Genomic DNA, 15,775 nt, shown 5'->3' on the forward strand with positions numbered 1-15,775 from the left:
CTGCCCTCCTCCCTCCCTTCTGTGGCTACTCCCTCGTAGGTTCCCTCCTCTGGATAGGCCTGTGACTTCTCCTCCCTCCCTCTCCCTCCCCTCTCCCTTTCCCCTCCCTCCCCGCCCTCTCCCCCCTTCCTGTCCCTCTCTCCTCCTCTTCCCCTCCCCTTCCCCCTCCCTCCCGTCCCTCTCCTCTCCCCTTCCTCTCTCCCCTTCCCCTCCCTCCTCTCCCCTCTCCCCTTTCCCTTTCCCCTCCCTCCCCTCCTTCCTCTCTCCCCTATCCCTCTCCCCTCCCCTTCCCCTCCCTCCCTCTTCTCCTTCCCCTCTCCCTCCTCCCTCTACTCTTCCCCTCCCTCTCCCTCCCCTCCCCTCCCTCCCCCAGCCCAGCCCCCACACCATTCCCTGCCCTCTCTGGGCTGCGCCCACCCCTCCCCTCTGCCTGAGGCCTCTGCCATTCCCAGAGCTTCAGCCGCTGGCGCAGAGGAGGGACCACTTTGGGGCCACTGAGTGTGATGTGGGGCTACCTGCCTCGTCCTGCTATATGCCCCCAACCCCCACTCCTTCCAGTCCCCCTGCACTCACCCCGGCACTCACACCCCTCCTGCCAGGCCCTGTGTCTGGGTCAGGGCTAGCCGACCAAGCCCTGCGGTGGGGGTGGGGAGACACAGCAGCCCTGTGCCAGGTGAGTGGAGACAGGCGCAGAGACGACTGGGGTGGGGCAAGCAAGGAGGACTTCCCGGAGGAGGTGAGAGCCAGGAGCTGAGCACCCGAGCAGGTGGGCGAGGCCAGAGGCTGGCAAAGGCTCAGGCGGGAAGGAGAAGCCTGCGGGAGCCGGGAAGCCAGAGCCCTTGGAGGGGCTGGAGCAGGGCAGCGCCCTGGCCTGGAGCTTGGTGGGGGCTTCACGCGCTGCAGGGGTGGGGCCTCAGGAGAGGGCAGTGGGGGCCCTGGGGACGCTGCACCGAAGCCCCCCCCCGGAATAGCCCCCACCTGCGGGCAGCCAGGCCCCTCCCACGCACCCCTTCCCCAGGGCGGCACCAGTCCACACCCACCTCCTCTTGCTCCACTGCTTAGTCCCCTGGTGGTTGCAGGGGTGCGTGCCCGGGCTGGGCTCTGCACGGTCCCCTCAGCGTGGGCAGCTGTGTTCCCCAGGGTGCCCCCAAGGGCAGAGGGCAGCCCAGCAGGCGGCTACGCAGCACCCCTGCACCCCGGTGACTGGCAGGCCCCCGCCAGCTTCCCACAGGCGACCTGAGGCTGACGAGAGGCTGGTGCTCATGGCCCTGCCCCTGCCCCTGTTTTCCAGTGGCTGAAGCAGATAGAGGGGACGGAGGCCGCCCTGACGCAGAAGATGCTGGACCTGGAGAAGGAGAAGGTGACCTGCCTTGACCGTCCCCCCCCCTCTCTGGGGCTGGGGGCCTGCCAGGATGGGCGATGGCCTCGCAGGGGACACTGGGAGGAAGGTGGAGACGGGGGCAGGGAGGTTCTCGGGGCAGGATTTCCTCCAGGCTGGGGGCCGAGGGCAGGGCAGCAGGGAGGGCCTTGCGTGTGGCCAGCCCCAAATGTCCCCCTGAGCATCATCAGAGTGGCCTGGTCACAGAGACAGGAAGGAGTAAGCCCTAGCACCGCTGGGTGTGGCCCCAAACCCAAAACAGTAAAAGGAAATTTCCTCCAAGATAAACTGGGCCCTCCCTGCCTTGGGGGCCTCGGGTCGGACGGGCGAGTCCCGGCTGGCCGCTGAGGTGCCGCCTGAGGGCACAGAGGCCCCGAGCCTCCCAGAACTGTCTGTGCTTCCAGGGGCGCTGGGGGGACCTGCAGGTGGAAGGAGCAGGTGGGGCCCGAGGGCGGCATCCCAGAGGCCACACAGGAGGGGCCACGCCCGGCTCTGTGAAGTTTTCTTGGTTTTTGTCTTGTTTCGGTTTTGGGGTCACACCCAGAAGTACTCAGGGTCACTCCTGGCTCTGTGCTCAGGGACCACTCTTGGTGGTGCTTGGGGGACCCAAGCTGGGCACTGAACCCAGGTTGGCTGCATGTAAGGCAAATGCCCTACCCACTGAACTATCTCTCTGTAAAACCCAGCAGCTGCACACAGGCTAGAGTCCTGAGTCTCCCAGGAAGCCCCCTGGCCTAGGGGTGGGCAGCTCGCTGAGCTGGTGGGAGTCTTGTCAGACTGACCAGGAGGTGGGCAGGGAGAAGCCTGGCACCTGCAGGGTCCCTGGGACTGTGCCCGCTCTCTGGGAACGGGGGGGGGGTCCCCTTCATTGGTCAGCAGCAGCCACGCTGGCACGGGGGGCGAGGGCAGGACTGGCTCATCAAGGCTCCTGGCCTGGGAGGCTCCTGCTGCCAGGACACCTCGTCCTCCCCCTGCACCCAAACTCGTGCGGAGGGGAGCGGGGGCGGGCTGGCCTGAGGGTGCCCTGGTCCCTCACGGTGCCCTCCTGTGCAGGATCTGTTCAGCAGGCAGAAGGGCTACCTGGAGGAGGAGCTGGACTACCGGAAGCAGGCCCTGGACCAGGCGTACCTGGTAGGAGGGGCCTGGCATCAGGCGCTTGGGTGCGGGGGAGGGGCTACTCTGTCCCCAGGTGGCCAGTCTCTAGGTCCGTCTTCTGGTCAGTCTGCGCAGAGCATGCTGTAAGGACAGGGCCACTCTCTCCTTTGGATTAGAATGACCTCACCAGTGGCCATAGCCAAGTGTGGGCAGAGGAGCTGAGTTAGTAGCCGGAGCCCATGAGGAGATGCCACCATATGCAGGGGACAATGGCCATCACGGGGTTAAAGTGTCTGAGTCTCCTCAGCAGGGGTGAGGTGTGTCTGTGAGTCAGCTCTGCAGGGGTGAGGCCATGCCTATGAGTCAGCTCTGCAGAGGTGAAGAGTGTCTATGAGTCTCCTCAGCAGGGGTGAAGTGTGTCTGTGAATTCACTCTGCAGGGGTGAGGTGTGTCTGTGAGTCCCCTCTGCAGGGGTGAGGCATGTCTGTGAGTCCCCTCTGCAGAGGTGAGGCGTGTCTGTGAGTCCTCTCTGCAGGGGTGAGGCGTGTCTGTGAATTCACTCTGTAGGGGTGAGGCGTGTCTATGAGTCCCCTCTGCAGGGGTGAGGCATGTCTGTGAGTCCCCTCTGCAGGGCTGAGGGCATTTCCTCTCTGTCTCTCGGCGTCAGAATGTCAGAAGACAGGTGTCCTTGCTGCAGGCTGGAAGGCCCAGGAGTGGGACCCCTGCCGGCCCCTAGCTGTCCTGAATGCCCGAGACACCCCTGGGGTCATGCAGCCCCTGCGCCCTCCCACACTGCCCGTTGTCTCAGAAAATCCAGGAGCTGGAGGCCACGCTGTACACAGCTCTACAGCAGGAGCCGGGGCACAAGACCAGCGAGGCGCTGAGCTCTGGGCAGCGGGAGGACCTGCAGGCGGCTGTGGAGAAGGTGCGGAGACACATCCTGCGGCAGAGCCGCGAGTTTGACAGCCAGGTCCTGCGGGAGCGCATGGAGCTGCTGCAGGCGGCACAGCAGGTGATTGGGACAGGAGCAGGGGCGGGGAGCAGGGGTGGGGGAGCAGGGCTGGGAGCAGAGATGAGGAGCAGGGGTGGGGTACAGGGGTGGGGGAACAGGGTGGGGCGCAGGGGTGGGGGAGCAGGGCTTGGAGCAGAGACGGGGAGCAGGGGTGGGGGAATAGGGCTGGGAGCAGAGATGGGGAGCAGGGGCTGGGAGCAGGGCTGGGGGAGCAAGGGCTGGGAGCAGGGCTTGGAGCAGGGACGGGGAGCAGGGGTGGGGAGCAGGGCTGGGGGAGCAAGGGCTGGGAGCAGGGCTTGGAGCAGGGACGGGGAGCAGGGGTGGGGAGCAGGGCTGGGAGCAGAGACGGGGAGCAGGGGTGGGGTGCAGGGGTGGGGGAACAGGGTGGGGCGCAGGGGTGGGGGAGCAGGGCTTGGAGCAGAGATGGGGAGCAGGGGTGGGGAACAGGGTGGGGCGCAGGGGTGGGGGAGCAGGGGTTGGGAGCAGGGCTGGGAGCAGGGCTGGGAGCAGAGACGGGGAGCAGGGACGGGGAGCAGGGGTGGGGGAGGCTGAGCAGTGAGGGGTGCAGGGAGTGGCTTCAGGCCCTGTGGGGAGGGGCAGGCAGATGGTTCTCGGGGGGGTGAGGCGGCGAGGGCGTGGAGAGCAGGCAGAGGTGCGGGCCGCGGGCAGGGGCAGGTCTCTGACGCCCGTCCTGTTTCAGAGGATCCGGGAGCTGGAGGAGAAGCTGGAGGCGCAGAGGCGGCAGCTCAAGGAGCTGGAGGAGAAGGTGGGTGTCTGCCCGGCGCTGCCTCGGGCCGTGGGCGGGGCCCGGGGGTCTCTTGGGCCCCAGGACCCTGCTGGCCCCTCATCGTCAGCTCTGATCCATGCGCAGCGACGCGGGGTGCAGGCGGCCCCCCGTGGGTCTGGGTGACGGCGGCTCGTGGCCTTGACTCGCACCCCTGTTCCTGGGCCCCAGCGCTGGGCAGGCCCCCTGCTCCCCGGGTGCCCGGGACCCCAGAGACGCCCGTCCCAGCCCGCCACATCCTGCACTCAGCCTGGAGCCCGTGTGGCTGCGGGTGCCGAGGGCGGGGGGTGGGCTGGGTGCCTGGACTCCCTGAGCACCTTTTGGGCCCCACAGCACCCAGGGGCTTCTCTCCCAACGGCAGGTGTCTGCTGAGGGCGGCCCGGCCGGCCCATGGGGGAGGGGCAGAGGGCCAGAGGGCTCAGGGTGCTCAGAGGGGGCCGGGGGGCTCTGGCGGGGTCAGGGGGCTCGAGGGCTCTGGTGGGGTCAGGGGGCTCGAGAGCTCAGGCAGGGTGAGGGGGCTCGGGGGCTCTGGCAGGCTCAGGGGCTCGGGGACTCTGGCGGGGTCAGGCGGGCTCAGGGGGCTCTGGCGGGCTCAGGGGGCTCTGGCGGGCTCTGGCGGGCTCTGGCGAGGTCAGGGGCCGCGGGCTCTGGCGGGGTCAGGTGGGGTCGGGGGCTCAGGGTTCCACACAGCAGGGCAGAGTCCCCTCCCCGTCTCGTGCCCTGTGTCCCCAAGCCATAGCCATCTGTGTGTGGTGGGAGGGTCCTTCTGGCCACATTCAGTGGGGGCGCAGTGCAGGGCCTGGCTGGGCGTCTCTGGGGCCCTGGAGGTCCCTAGAGGCCCGTCTGCTGGCCCCGCCCTCCAGGACTTTCCTGAGGCCCCCGGGCTTCCCGGGACCCCCGTGGCTGCCCCTCTGTGCCTGTCCTGAGCCTGCGGGCCGTGCCCCAGCCGGGGTCCTCGGGGGCTGTCTCATCTCCCAGGAGAGCGGTGAGGACAGTGTGGGGGAGGCCGGCCCCCAGCTCTAGCGCTTCTGCGGGCACACATGGCTCCTGCCCGGGCGGCCTGCCGGCCTGCGTGGGCCCACCGGGTTAGACCCCGCCATCCCTCCTGTCCCCGAGCCTGCCCGGAGCGGTCCCCGTGTGCAGAGTGGGAGTCCCCCAACCAGCTCCCACTGACACCGGGCAGCAGGCTGCCCTCGAGGGGCCTGGGGCCAGCCTCCGAACAACACGTGCCAGGACTCCTGTTCAGCTGGGTTGGGCGGGGCTGACCCGGGCTCGGAGAGGCCTGGGCTGGTGTTGCCAAGCCAGGCAGACTCGGACGCAGAGTCGGACCCGTGCGGGCGCCCCGCAGCCCAGGGCACCCCCCGTGCCGGGCCCAAAGTCCTGCCCTTTCCCCAGCCTCAGTTTCCCTGAGCGGAGTCTGAAGGCGCTGTTCTGGGTTGAGCACACGGGAGGTGCCTCCGCGCACTGGCTGTCCCCTTCCGGCTCCCGCGGGGCAAGTGACTGGCGACTCGAGCACAGTGGGGAGAGATGGTCCTCGGGCCGAGGGGCCCCCTCCCTGCCGATGGCCCTTTAGTTTGTTTGGGGGCCACACCTGGCAGTGCTCAAGGACCACTCCTGGCTCAGTGCTCAGGGCTCACTCCTGGCTCAGTGCTCAGGGCTCACTTCTGGCGGGGCTCGCTGGGGGGCCCCTCAGGGTGCCAAAGCACGTGCCCTGCCTCTGTCCTCTCTCCCACCGGGAGGTGACTTGCTCTCTGGAATATAGAGGGAAGAAGCGACACAGAAGTTGCCATTTGTGACACCTGGGTGAGGGGCCCTGGCAGGATTGGCGTGGGGGGTTAGAGTGGCAGCTGGGGGGCTGTGCCCGGTGCGGGGGGGGGGTGTGGTAGGCGGGGCTGAGGGCCCCTCAGCAGGCTCCCTTCCCGTCCCTCCGGCGCCCGTCTGGGAGGGCCCAGAGCTGCCTCTTACACCTCTTTCCTTCTCTCTCTCCCCTCCTTTTCTTTTGGTTTCTAGTTTTTGTTCCTTTTCTTGTTTTTCTCACTAGCATTCATTCTGTGGCCTTGACGACGCCAGCAAGCCGGGAACTTGGGTTGGTAGAAATGATGCTTGGAAGGACCCCGCCCCCTCCATGTTCTTTAGGGTGGGGGGCCCTAGGAGGAGCCTCATCCTCGGCTCCCGGCCCAGAGAGCCCTGGAGGCCTGGGGAGGGGGGCGAGCTTGGGGGCGCCAGACTACCCTACTCCCACAGCCTGGGTGGCTGGAGACAGCACCGGACCACGGCCTTGCAGCGGCCCATCCTCTGGGATCCCTGGCCCAGACGGGGCATTGCCGGGGTCAGCTCTGGAGCCCCCAGCCCCACTTCCTCTGGCACTGGCCTGGTGGTCTGAGAATTACCAGGAGGGGTCTTAGGAGCCCCAGTAGAGGGTGGGCTGTTCCTGACCCTTCCCCTGAGCCCAGCCGACTTGAAGACTCTGAGTTTGGGGATCCCTGTGGCTGCCTTATTCCCCCCCCAGTGCCCTGGTGCCTGCGGCCACCATCCCCACACGGCCTGCTGGCCTCTGGCCCAGTGCCTGTGGCTGCATGGGCACGGCCATGGCCACAGCCTCGTGGCAGAGTGTGGGCTCATCCTGCCTCCTGGTACCCTCCCCAGGCCGGGCCCCTGGCCCTCGGCACACTGAGCCCTTGGGATGGAGGAGGGCACAGGTGGGGTCCCCACGGCGGAGGGGTCCCCACCCTGCCAACCCGGGCTCTGGTGTCACCTCCAATTATCTTTAACTCTTGCAGGAGCGAGAAAGAGCTTACGGCATAACCTGAGTCCCACGGCCACCCAACCCCACTCACCCCAAATTCAAGCCCAGAGACTGACCAGTCCCCAGGACCCACGTGTGCCCAGCAGCTCGCGGGAAGCTGGGGTTACCCTGGCCAGATGCCGGGGGCTCGTCCAGCTCCAGGCCACCCCTGATCCCGCCTGTGGCTGCCCAGGAGAGAGGTCGCTGGAGGACCCGCCGCGTCCAGGCTGGGCCTGGCACAGTGGCGCCTGCCGTGGCTGCCCTGTGCTCCTGCGTCTCCATCTGCTGGGTCAGGGCACGGCCGGGGCAACCTGCCGGTGCCCTGTAATCCGGATCCACGGTCCAGCCCTGGCAACCACACTTGCCCCCAAGGGCCTGAGCCGCTGGACCTCCAAGCAGGGCCAGAGACAGGCGTGAGCAGCACCCGAGCCCGAGGCCCAGGCCCCGTCAGCCCTGCGGGGGCGGGTGGAGAGGTGGCGCGGCCCGACCTCAGTGCCCGCGGGTGGCGGAGGAGGAGGTGCTAGAGCTCGTGGAGTCTGGGGGACTCGGCAGGACTCAGACTGGGCTGCGCTGTCCCCGCCACGGGGATCTCGAGAGACCAGCCTCTGCACAGAAGTTCCTGGGTGATGGGGTGGGGAACACCCACTGACAAGCCAAGTCCTGGAAGGACCCCAATGCTGTCACTTCCTGAGGGTGGGGTGGGGGCTGAGACAGCTGCTCTAGGAGGTGAAGCTCTGAGACAGTGGGGAGGAAGATATTTGGATCAGAAAGATGGAACAGGACCCAGGTGATGGGGCAGGAACCCAGGTGATGGGGCAGGACCACAGATGATGGATTAAGACTACAGATGAATGAATAGGGCCACAGATGATGGAGCAGGGACACAGGTGATGGAGCAGGGCCACAGGTGATGGAGCAGGGCCACAGATGATGGAGCAGGGCCACAGGTGATGGAGCAGGGACACAGGTGATGGAGCAGGGCCACAGGTGATGGAGCAGGGCCACAGATGATGGAGCAGGACCATAGATGATGGAGCAGGGCCACAGGTGATGGAGCAGGACCATAGATGATGGATTAAGACTACAGATGAATTAATAGGGCCACAGGTGATGGAGCAGGGCCACAGATGATGGAGCAGGACCACAGGTGACGGAGCAGGGCCACAGATGATGGAGCAGGACCATAGATGACAGAGCAGGGCCACAGGTGATGGAGCAGGGCCACAGGTGATGGAGCAGGGCCACAGATGATGGAGCAGGACCATAGATGACGGAGCAGGGCCACAGGTGATGGAGCAGGACCATAGATGTTGGAGCGGGACCACAAACAGAGAGAGAAGGATCTCAGGTGACGGAGCAGGACCTCAGATCACGGAACAGGACCAGAAATGATGGAGCAGGACCACATACAGATGGGATGGGTCCCCGACAGGTGCTGCAGCTGCGCCTGTGTTGGGGAGACAGGCCCAGGTGGGCTGGCTGCTTGCCAGGGCTCAGGTGGGGGCTGTGCTGTAGCTTGGCGAGCCCGACTCCCCGTGAGAAAGGGCTTTGGGGAAGATGCGAGTGTTGGCGACTCAGACCCTGGAGGGTGCGCACAGACACGCAGTGTCCTCAGGACCCTCAGAGGGCGGGACGCAGGGAAGAAGGACCCCGTTTGGACAGATGGGATGGATGTCCCACCAAACCCTGGGTTTGGGGCCTTGAACACACCTGGGGAGCAGCCGAGAGGGGCGAGAGCCGCAGCCCAGCCCCCACCTCACGGGGTTGGTGGTGCCAGGACCGGTGTCTTCACTGGACGCGGCGTCTGAGGAAGGCACGAGGAAGCTGCTCTGTGGTGGCTCCTGTCGCGGGGCCTGGGGTGTCCTTGGCCAGGATCCCCCTGCCCCGGGCAGTGGCGCTCAGGAGGGAGGTCCTGGGGCCCCCGCCGCCGTCTGCAGCCGCGAGCTTGAATGCCAGCCTGGGCCAGCCCGGCACCTCCACTTGCACCCGCCCGCGGATTCCCTCTGTGGACGGGGGTCACAGCTTCCACACGGGCCCCGAGGGCTTCTGTGGGCGTCTCTGCACAGACCCCCACCGCGACTCCTGGCAGGGAGTCCAGCCAGCACTCACCTTTACGGAGACCCACAGCCTGGCGCGGGCTGCCCCAGGACACAGCGCAGGAGTGACCAGCACCTGGACAGAGGCCGAGTCCCACCGGAACCAGCGTGCCTTGTGTCCGAGCCCCAGACACCACCCTGGGCTCTGGCTCTGAGGGCCCTGACCGCAGGGCTGGCCGGACATTTCCTCAGGCGCCCCATGGACCCGGGCCAGTGTGCCCTGCCGGGGACCGCCCTGCGGCCAGCGGACTCAGGTTAGTGTCTCCCCGGAGTGGCGGGGTGGGCCCACAGATCCCCTGAGGAGGCCGTGAGGTGGGGTGAGTCCCTCACCCACGGGGGTCTTGGAGACCCCTCGCCCCTTACTCCCGACAGCTCTGCGGTGCGGGGGGCCGGAGGTGCTGGGGGAGGCTGGACTCCCTCTCCTGCCCACCTGCACCCCAAAGGCACTGGTCAGGGGTGACCCTCTGCATCCGTCTCTCCTTCACGGAGGGCGTGTCCCCACCTCCCCCATGGCGGGGCTCGGCCACCTGGATCCAGATGCCCTCCGCAGCTGGACCCCCGGTGGGAGCTGGCACGGACTTCCACGTGTGTGTGGCACAGAGAAGCTGGAGGTGCTCTAAGGCATGTGCTCTGGGGAGCCCCCCTGAGCCCAAGTCTCCATCCCCAACAGGCGTGGAAGCCCTCCCGTGGCCCGGCTCAGGACCCCTCGTGCCCATGGGGCATCCCCCACGGTGGGAACCAGGAACTCCAGTCACACCCCCAAAGACCTGTTCGCACTTCCTGTTCCTGCGGGTCCCCCCACCAGCCGAGCCCCGACAGCATCCCTGCCCTGTCCCTCCCTCCCCCTCCCCAGGGCTTCCCCACCTCTGCCTCTCTCCTCCCCCTCCTCCTCCCCTCTCCTCCCCGTTTCCCTCTCCCCTCTCCCCTGTCCGCTCCCCCCTCCTCTCCCCTGCCCTCTCCCTTCCCTCTTCCCTCCCCTCCCCCTTTCCTCTCCCCTGCCCTCTCCCCTGCCCTGCCCCTCACTGTGGCTGCCTAGTATTGCCCTAGGCCTATTCTGCCCCCCTCCACCCCACCCCTGCCGAGGGCCACCCCTGCTGCTCCCCCTGCTCCCTCTGCTCCCTCCCCGGGGCACTTCTCTCTGTCCTGGTGGGAGGGTCTTGGTGACTTTGGATCCAGCCCCTGCGAGGTCCCACCCTTTGCTTGGGGACTGAGGTCCCTGTGTGTCAGGTCCCAAGACGGAGCCACGAAGGGCCTGACGCTGAGCGGGTTGCTGAGAGTACTGACAGGCACTGGGGTGCCTCTCCGCGGGCATCTGCCCGCTGCCCACTGCCCCCACCCCCGTCGCTCCGGGCTCCCCAGCCTGTAAGAGGAGCCGAGCCTGAAACCCAAGCGACTCATGAATAACCCACCATCCTGCCCGCAGCCAGAGGCTCTGCCGGGTCCCCCTGCGAACCCAGCGCCTGTTCCTCTCGGGACCCGAGTCATCACCCTGGGATGGAGCCGCTGGCGGAGGCTCAGACCGAGACCTTCAGCTACGTGGTCCGGGCGCCCGGCGCGGACGGGGCCGACATCATGGACGTGAAGGTGAAGATCGACACGCGCTGGGTCCTCCAGGAGGGCGAGGAGGGCGAGGAAGGGCTGCCCGAGGACACGCCCAGGGGGCCACCGTCCGACCTGCAGAGCAGGTAAATCCAGGGACCGCCTGCGCCATGGGCCCCGCTCTGGCCACCACGTTTGCGGGGAGGGACGGGCACCGCCCTCGCCCCTGCACCCCGTTTCTGTCTCTGCTCTTTCCTGCCCTCTGCCCCACCGCCCACATCTGTGGAGAGGAGGGGCCCAGGGGACACTTGGGACTCGGCCCACGGGGGCTGCAGCTAGGCCTGCGGTGACCAGCCTCCTCTCAGCCCCCCACTCGCCCCTGACTCCCAGACGGGAGTGGCCCTGGCTGAGCCGCGGGTCCCTGCCAGTCTCACACACCTGTCCCCTCAGCCGTGTGTGCCCGCTGTCTCGCACACTTGGGCTCTGGACTGATGAGGGCTGCATGCGTCCCTGTCACACACAGGCTGCTTCTGCCACGTCTCGGCCATGCTGCCGCCCCCACCCCTGTGTCTGCCCAGCCACGTCCCCAATGCTGTTGGGTTTCTGTGTGCGGGGCTGGTGGTGGAGGGGGTGCCAGGCTGGGGGCACCCAGGGCACTCGTGAGCTCAGCCAGCACTTATGTCCTTCTTAAGTTTTTAAAATAAATTTTGGATTTTGGGTAATGCCCCTCAATGCTCAGGGGTAACTCCTGGCTCTGTGCTCGGGGGTCCCGCCTGGCAGGCTCGGGGACCTTGTGGGATCCTGGGGGTCAGAGTTGGGTTGACGCATGCAAGGCAAGTGCCCTTCCCATGGCCCCCGCACTCGTTTCCCCTGTGTCCCGTCCTGTCGTGCTCGCCGTGGCCCCCGGCGTGGCTTCCGTGTCCTGCAGGGCCCCGCGTGCTCGGAGCCCACATTCCTCCCGGCAGGCCCTTCCCAGTGCTGTGCTCTGTCCCGCTCAGTGTCTTAAGGTCAGGGCTGACAGCTGGACATGTGACCAATAGGTCATCAGGACACCGAGTGTCCTGGATTTGTCTGGGACTGCCATTTTCTTGGTGTTTTCTTTGTCTTAAGACTAGTCATTAAATGTGTATTTTCATGTAATCCATCCTCTTTGTAAAGCTTCTCTTACAATGAAATGCACATCAACATTTACAACACCCACCCCCCTCACCCACCACCATCATTCTATCCATGTCATCCATCCAGCCACTCACCAGCCACCCTTCATCTACATATCCACCGCCCAAATATCTATCCACCCATCCATCCACCCATCCATCCATCCATCCACCCACCCATCCATCCATCCATCCATCCACCCACCCATCCATCCATCCATCCATCCATCCATCCATCCATCCATCCACCCATCCATCCACCCATCCATCCATCCATCCATCCATCCATCCATCCATCCATCCATCCATCCATCCATCCATCCATCCATCCATCCATCCATCCACCCATCCACCCATCCATCCATCCATCCATCCACCCACCCACCCATCCATCCATCCATCCATCCACCCATCCATCCACCCATCCACCCATCCATCCATCCATCCATCCATCCATCCATCCATCCATCCATCCATCCATCCACCCATCCATCCACCCATCCATCTATCCATCCACCCACCCACCCATCCATCCATCCATCCACCCATCCATCCACCCATCCATCCACCCACCCACCCATCCACCCATCCATCCATCCATCCATCCATCCATCCATCCATCCATCCATCCATCCATCCATCCATCCACCCATCCATCCATCCATCCGCCTGTACTAGTGACAGACGCTCACACACACACTCAGCACTTTTGTTTCTCCCAGTTCCAGGGACTGGAGGTGCCCGTGAGGTGCGGGCAGCAGCGGTAGTTCCTCTTGGGGCCCCTCAAGCTGGTGCCTGTGCTCGCCTGCTCATCCCTGTGGCACTGTGCCCTGCTGTCCCCTATGGGACCACTCTGCATGACACTCACAGGCCTGAAGGTGTCACTTTAACTTAATCACCAAAACCGTCACATTTAAGGTTTCCTGTCCTAGAGGTGAGGGGACACTTTAGCGGGCGTCAGTTCGGGGCACAGACAGGAGGTGCAGAAGGGGAGGGTCCCTGCCCCCCCCCCCCCCCCGCCGCCTGACAGCTGTGACGGGCTCCCCGCTGGTCTGGGCATTGCTTTGCAGGCCTCCATCCCCCAAGCAGGCCGCCATCCCCCCATCCATCCCTGTGGTCGCCGTCTGCTGAAGTGGCCTCCAGGGCTGGGTGCGTGGGTCCGAGTCAGCGCCACCCGCTTCCCGCGCAGGGTCCGGGAGCTGGAGCGGTCGGAGGCGAGGCTGCTGCGGCGGGTGGAGCGGTTGCGCGCCCGCCTGGCCCAGGAGAGAAGCCACGCCCTGCGCGCCCAGGAGCAGCTGCGCGCCCTGCGGGGGGCCCTCGCCCGCCAGGTACCGCCTCCCGACACGCCCTGCGTCCACATGCCACCCACGCACCCAGCCCTGGAGGCCACTTCAGCAGACGGCGACCACAGGGGCCCAGTGGGGGCTGTGGCCAGGGGCCTCACTAGACTGTGCTCCATGTTCCTGTCTGTAGAGTGGGCGTCCCCCCTCCCCGTGCCCCCGGGTGGGCTGAGAGCGCGAGTGAGCCCTGCACTGTGCAGGTGCTGGGGGTTGTATGCATGCATCATGTGTATATGCATGAGTGCACATGCCTGCACATGTGCATATGCCTGCACATGCACACAAGATGCCATGTGTGCGCAGGCATATGTGTGCTGGCACATGTATAACTGCATGCGTGTGCTGGCACATATGTACAGATACATGTGTATATGTGCATGTATTGATACATGTGTAAGTGCATGTGTGTGCTGATGCATATGTACACATACCTTTGTGCCAACACACATGTACATGCATGTGTTGGCTTGTGTGTATACAGTGTGCATATGCTGATACACGTATGCATGTGTTGGTGCATGTGTACATGCATGCGTATTGGCATATGTGTACATGCATGTATGCTCCCATGTGTGTGCATGGACTGTGCATGTGTGTGTACACGTGTGCAGGGAACCTCAGAGAACTGACCCCCTGTAGCCTCTGTACCCTGGTGGCCGGGGTACCAGACAGTTTATGGCCGAGCTCTGAGGGTAATGAGGAGCAGGAGAGGCTCAGGGCCGCGGGTCTGGTACTGGTTGTGTGGGGCCTGAGGGCGGCGAGCAGCCTGTCCAAGACAGGGTGGGGAGCAGAGCCAGCCCTGGCTTTCCCCTTGCCTCCATGGGTCTCAGTTTCCACTTCTGTGGGATGGGAGGAAGAGGCCCTGGGACTGCCGGGAGGTGAGTTAGTAAATGCTCGTAGCAGTGGCTGCTGTGGGGTTGACCCGCCTGTTCCGAGCCATGCCAGGGGAGTGGTCAGGGGCCAGCAGGGGCCACAAGCTCCATAAAGTGCAGGCCTGAGAGGGTGGCTGTGCAGCGTCCTGTGCCAGTGGAGAGCTGTCCACTGTGGTGCTATGACCAGCCACTGGGCCCTGAGACCCAGTCCCCAGGGCACTGCCAGCACCGAAAGCCCAGAGCCACCTGGGAGCAACACTGAACCGTGCTCACAGGGCGAGGTTGTTTCCAGAAGCTTCTGATGCAGCATGTGTGTGCATGTGTGTGCATGTGTGTACTCACATGGGTGTGTGTGCATGCGCTTGTGTGTGCACCTGTGTGTGCATATGTGCACGTGTATACACGTTTGTGTGGTGTGTATGTGTGTATGTGTGTGTGCTTGCATGTGTGTACATCGGTGTGCATGTGAGTGAACATATGTATGTACATGTTTATGTGCATGTGTGCATGCATGTGTATGTGCGTGTGCATGTGTGTGCTTGCGTGTGTATGTGTGTGTGTGTGCTCAGACCAAGAGTGTGCTGTTCTGAAGGTCAGGTTCCTTGCAGTGCAGCTCTGAGAGCAGGTCAAATGCTGGTCTGTCTGGTTCTGGGCCGCAGCTGAGCAGGTGAAGTTGGCTTAGGTGGGACCTGCCTGGGGGATCGGGGACCAGGGGCCTTCTCTGGAGCTTCAGTGACACCCCCCTGGGCTCAGGGCACCGGCTGGGTGAGGGGTGCGCCGTCCCACTGTCGCACTTTTGGGAAGAACAGTCAGGCCCTGTAAGCCCCTCGGAGAGGGTGTGGGAGACACAGAACAAGGAGGCACCCCTGGGCGTGTCAGGGACCCAGGCACCGCCCCTCACGTCTGTGGGGTCCGCGCCCACACACTGGGGGACAACGCTTCCTTTTTCACTTTTTGTTTTTGGGTCACACCCAGCGATGCTCAGAGGTTACTCCTCGCAGTGCTCAGGGGACCATAAGGGGTGCTGGGGAATGAACCCGGGGTGGCCGCGTGCGGGCCAAGTGCACCCTACTCGCTATGGCTCCACGCCGGACATCTCTCCCACAGGGGCTCAGGTCACCCTCAGCTCCTGGGCAGAGGGGTCAGGAAGCCCCAATTCCAGAGGAGGAATATGAGTGCAGGATCCTCGGGAACCCCCCTGGCTGAGCCAAAACACGGCCCCCAAACTCTCACCCTGCACCTCTTGTTAGAAATATCTGTCTTTGGAGCCGGTCAGTGGGAGGGTGGAGGGAATGTCTTTGCGTCTCTGCAGGGTGGTTTTCCACTTAAGTTTCACTCTGCAGCTGTCAATATTCTCAGGACACATTTGCACACTGTACTCAGAATCCTCAGGAAGCCTCTGTACAGCTCTCAATGTTCCGAGGAAGCACTTGCACCCCAAGACAGCTCATTTCTGTAGTAACCCAGGGTCCCTTTGAGAGCCCACCCAGAGAGACCCGGCTGGGTGCTGGAGCACCCAGGCCCCGGGACACATCACCTGGCAAACCTGCTGCCCTTTCTTCACGGGGGTCTGACTCCGTTTGTCTTTGCCCCCACCTGTCCCCAAATCAAGGGCCCCTCTGAGCCCACCGAGCTCGCCCAGGTTCCTACCTCTGCTCCCCTCAGATCCCTGGCCTGAGCTTCCTGGGAGGGGCGGAGACTCTAGGGGGAGAAAAGC

The 15,775-nt window shown here is 64.8% G+C and overlaps 1 protein-coding gene across 14 annotated transcripts in view; it reads left to right on the forward strand.

Moving 5' to 3' along the window:
- Nucleotides 1–15,775, forward strand: part of LOC101537407 (janus kinase and microtubule-interacting protein 1) — a 113,050-nt gene that overhangs the window by 57,830 nt on the left and 39,445 nt on the right. For 9 of the 14 annotated variants that reach the window (XM_055138344.1, XM_055138345.1, XM_055138350.1 and 6 more), the window contains exons 1-3: nucleotides 7,055–9,404; nucleotides 10,574–10,835; nucleotides 13,036–13,174. In XM_055138344.1, coding sequence (XP_054994319.1) covers nucleotides 9,350–9,404; nucleotides 10,574–10,835; nucleotides 13,036–13,174 — 456 coding nt within the window. In that variant the 5' untranslated portion in view covers nucleotides 7,055–9,349. Of the gene's footprint in view, nucleotides 1–1,291; nucleotides 1,361–2,431; nucleotides 2,510–3,281; nucleotides 3,486–4,185; nucleotides 4,252–6,279; nucleotides 6,356–7,049; nucleotides 9,405–9,820; nucleotides 10,437–10,573; nucleotides 10,836–13,035; nucleotides 13,175–15,775 lie in introns of those variants that run through there. The other 5 variants (XM_055138358.1, XM_055138357.1, XM_055138356.1 and 2 more) reach the window with 3 other exon arrangements.

The sequence above is a fragment of the Sorex araneus genome, chromosome 5 (genome assembly GCF_027595985.1).
Source record: "Sorex araneus isolate mSorAra2 chromosome 5, mSorAra2.pri, whole genome shotgun sequence".
Lineage (NCBI taxonomy): Eukaryota > Metazoa > Chordata > Mammalia > Eulipotyphla > Soricidae > Sorex > Sorex araneus.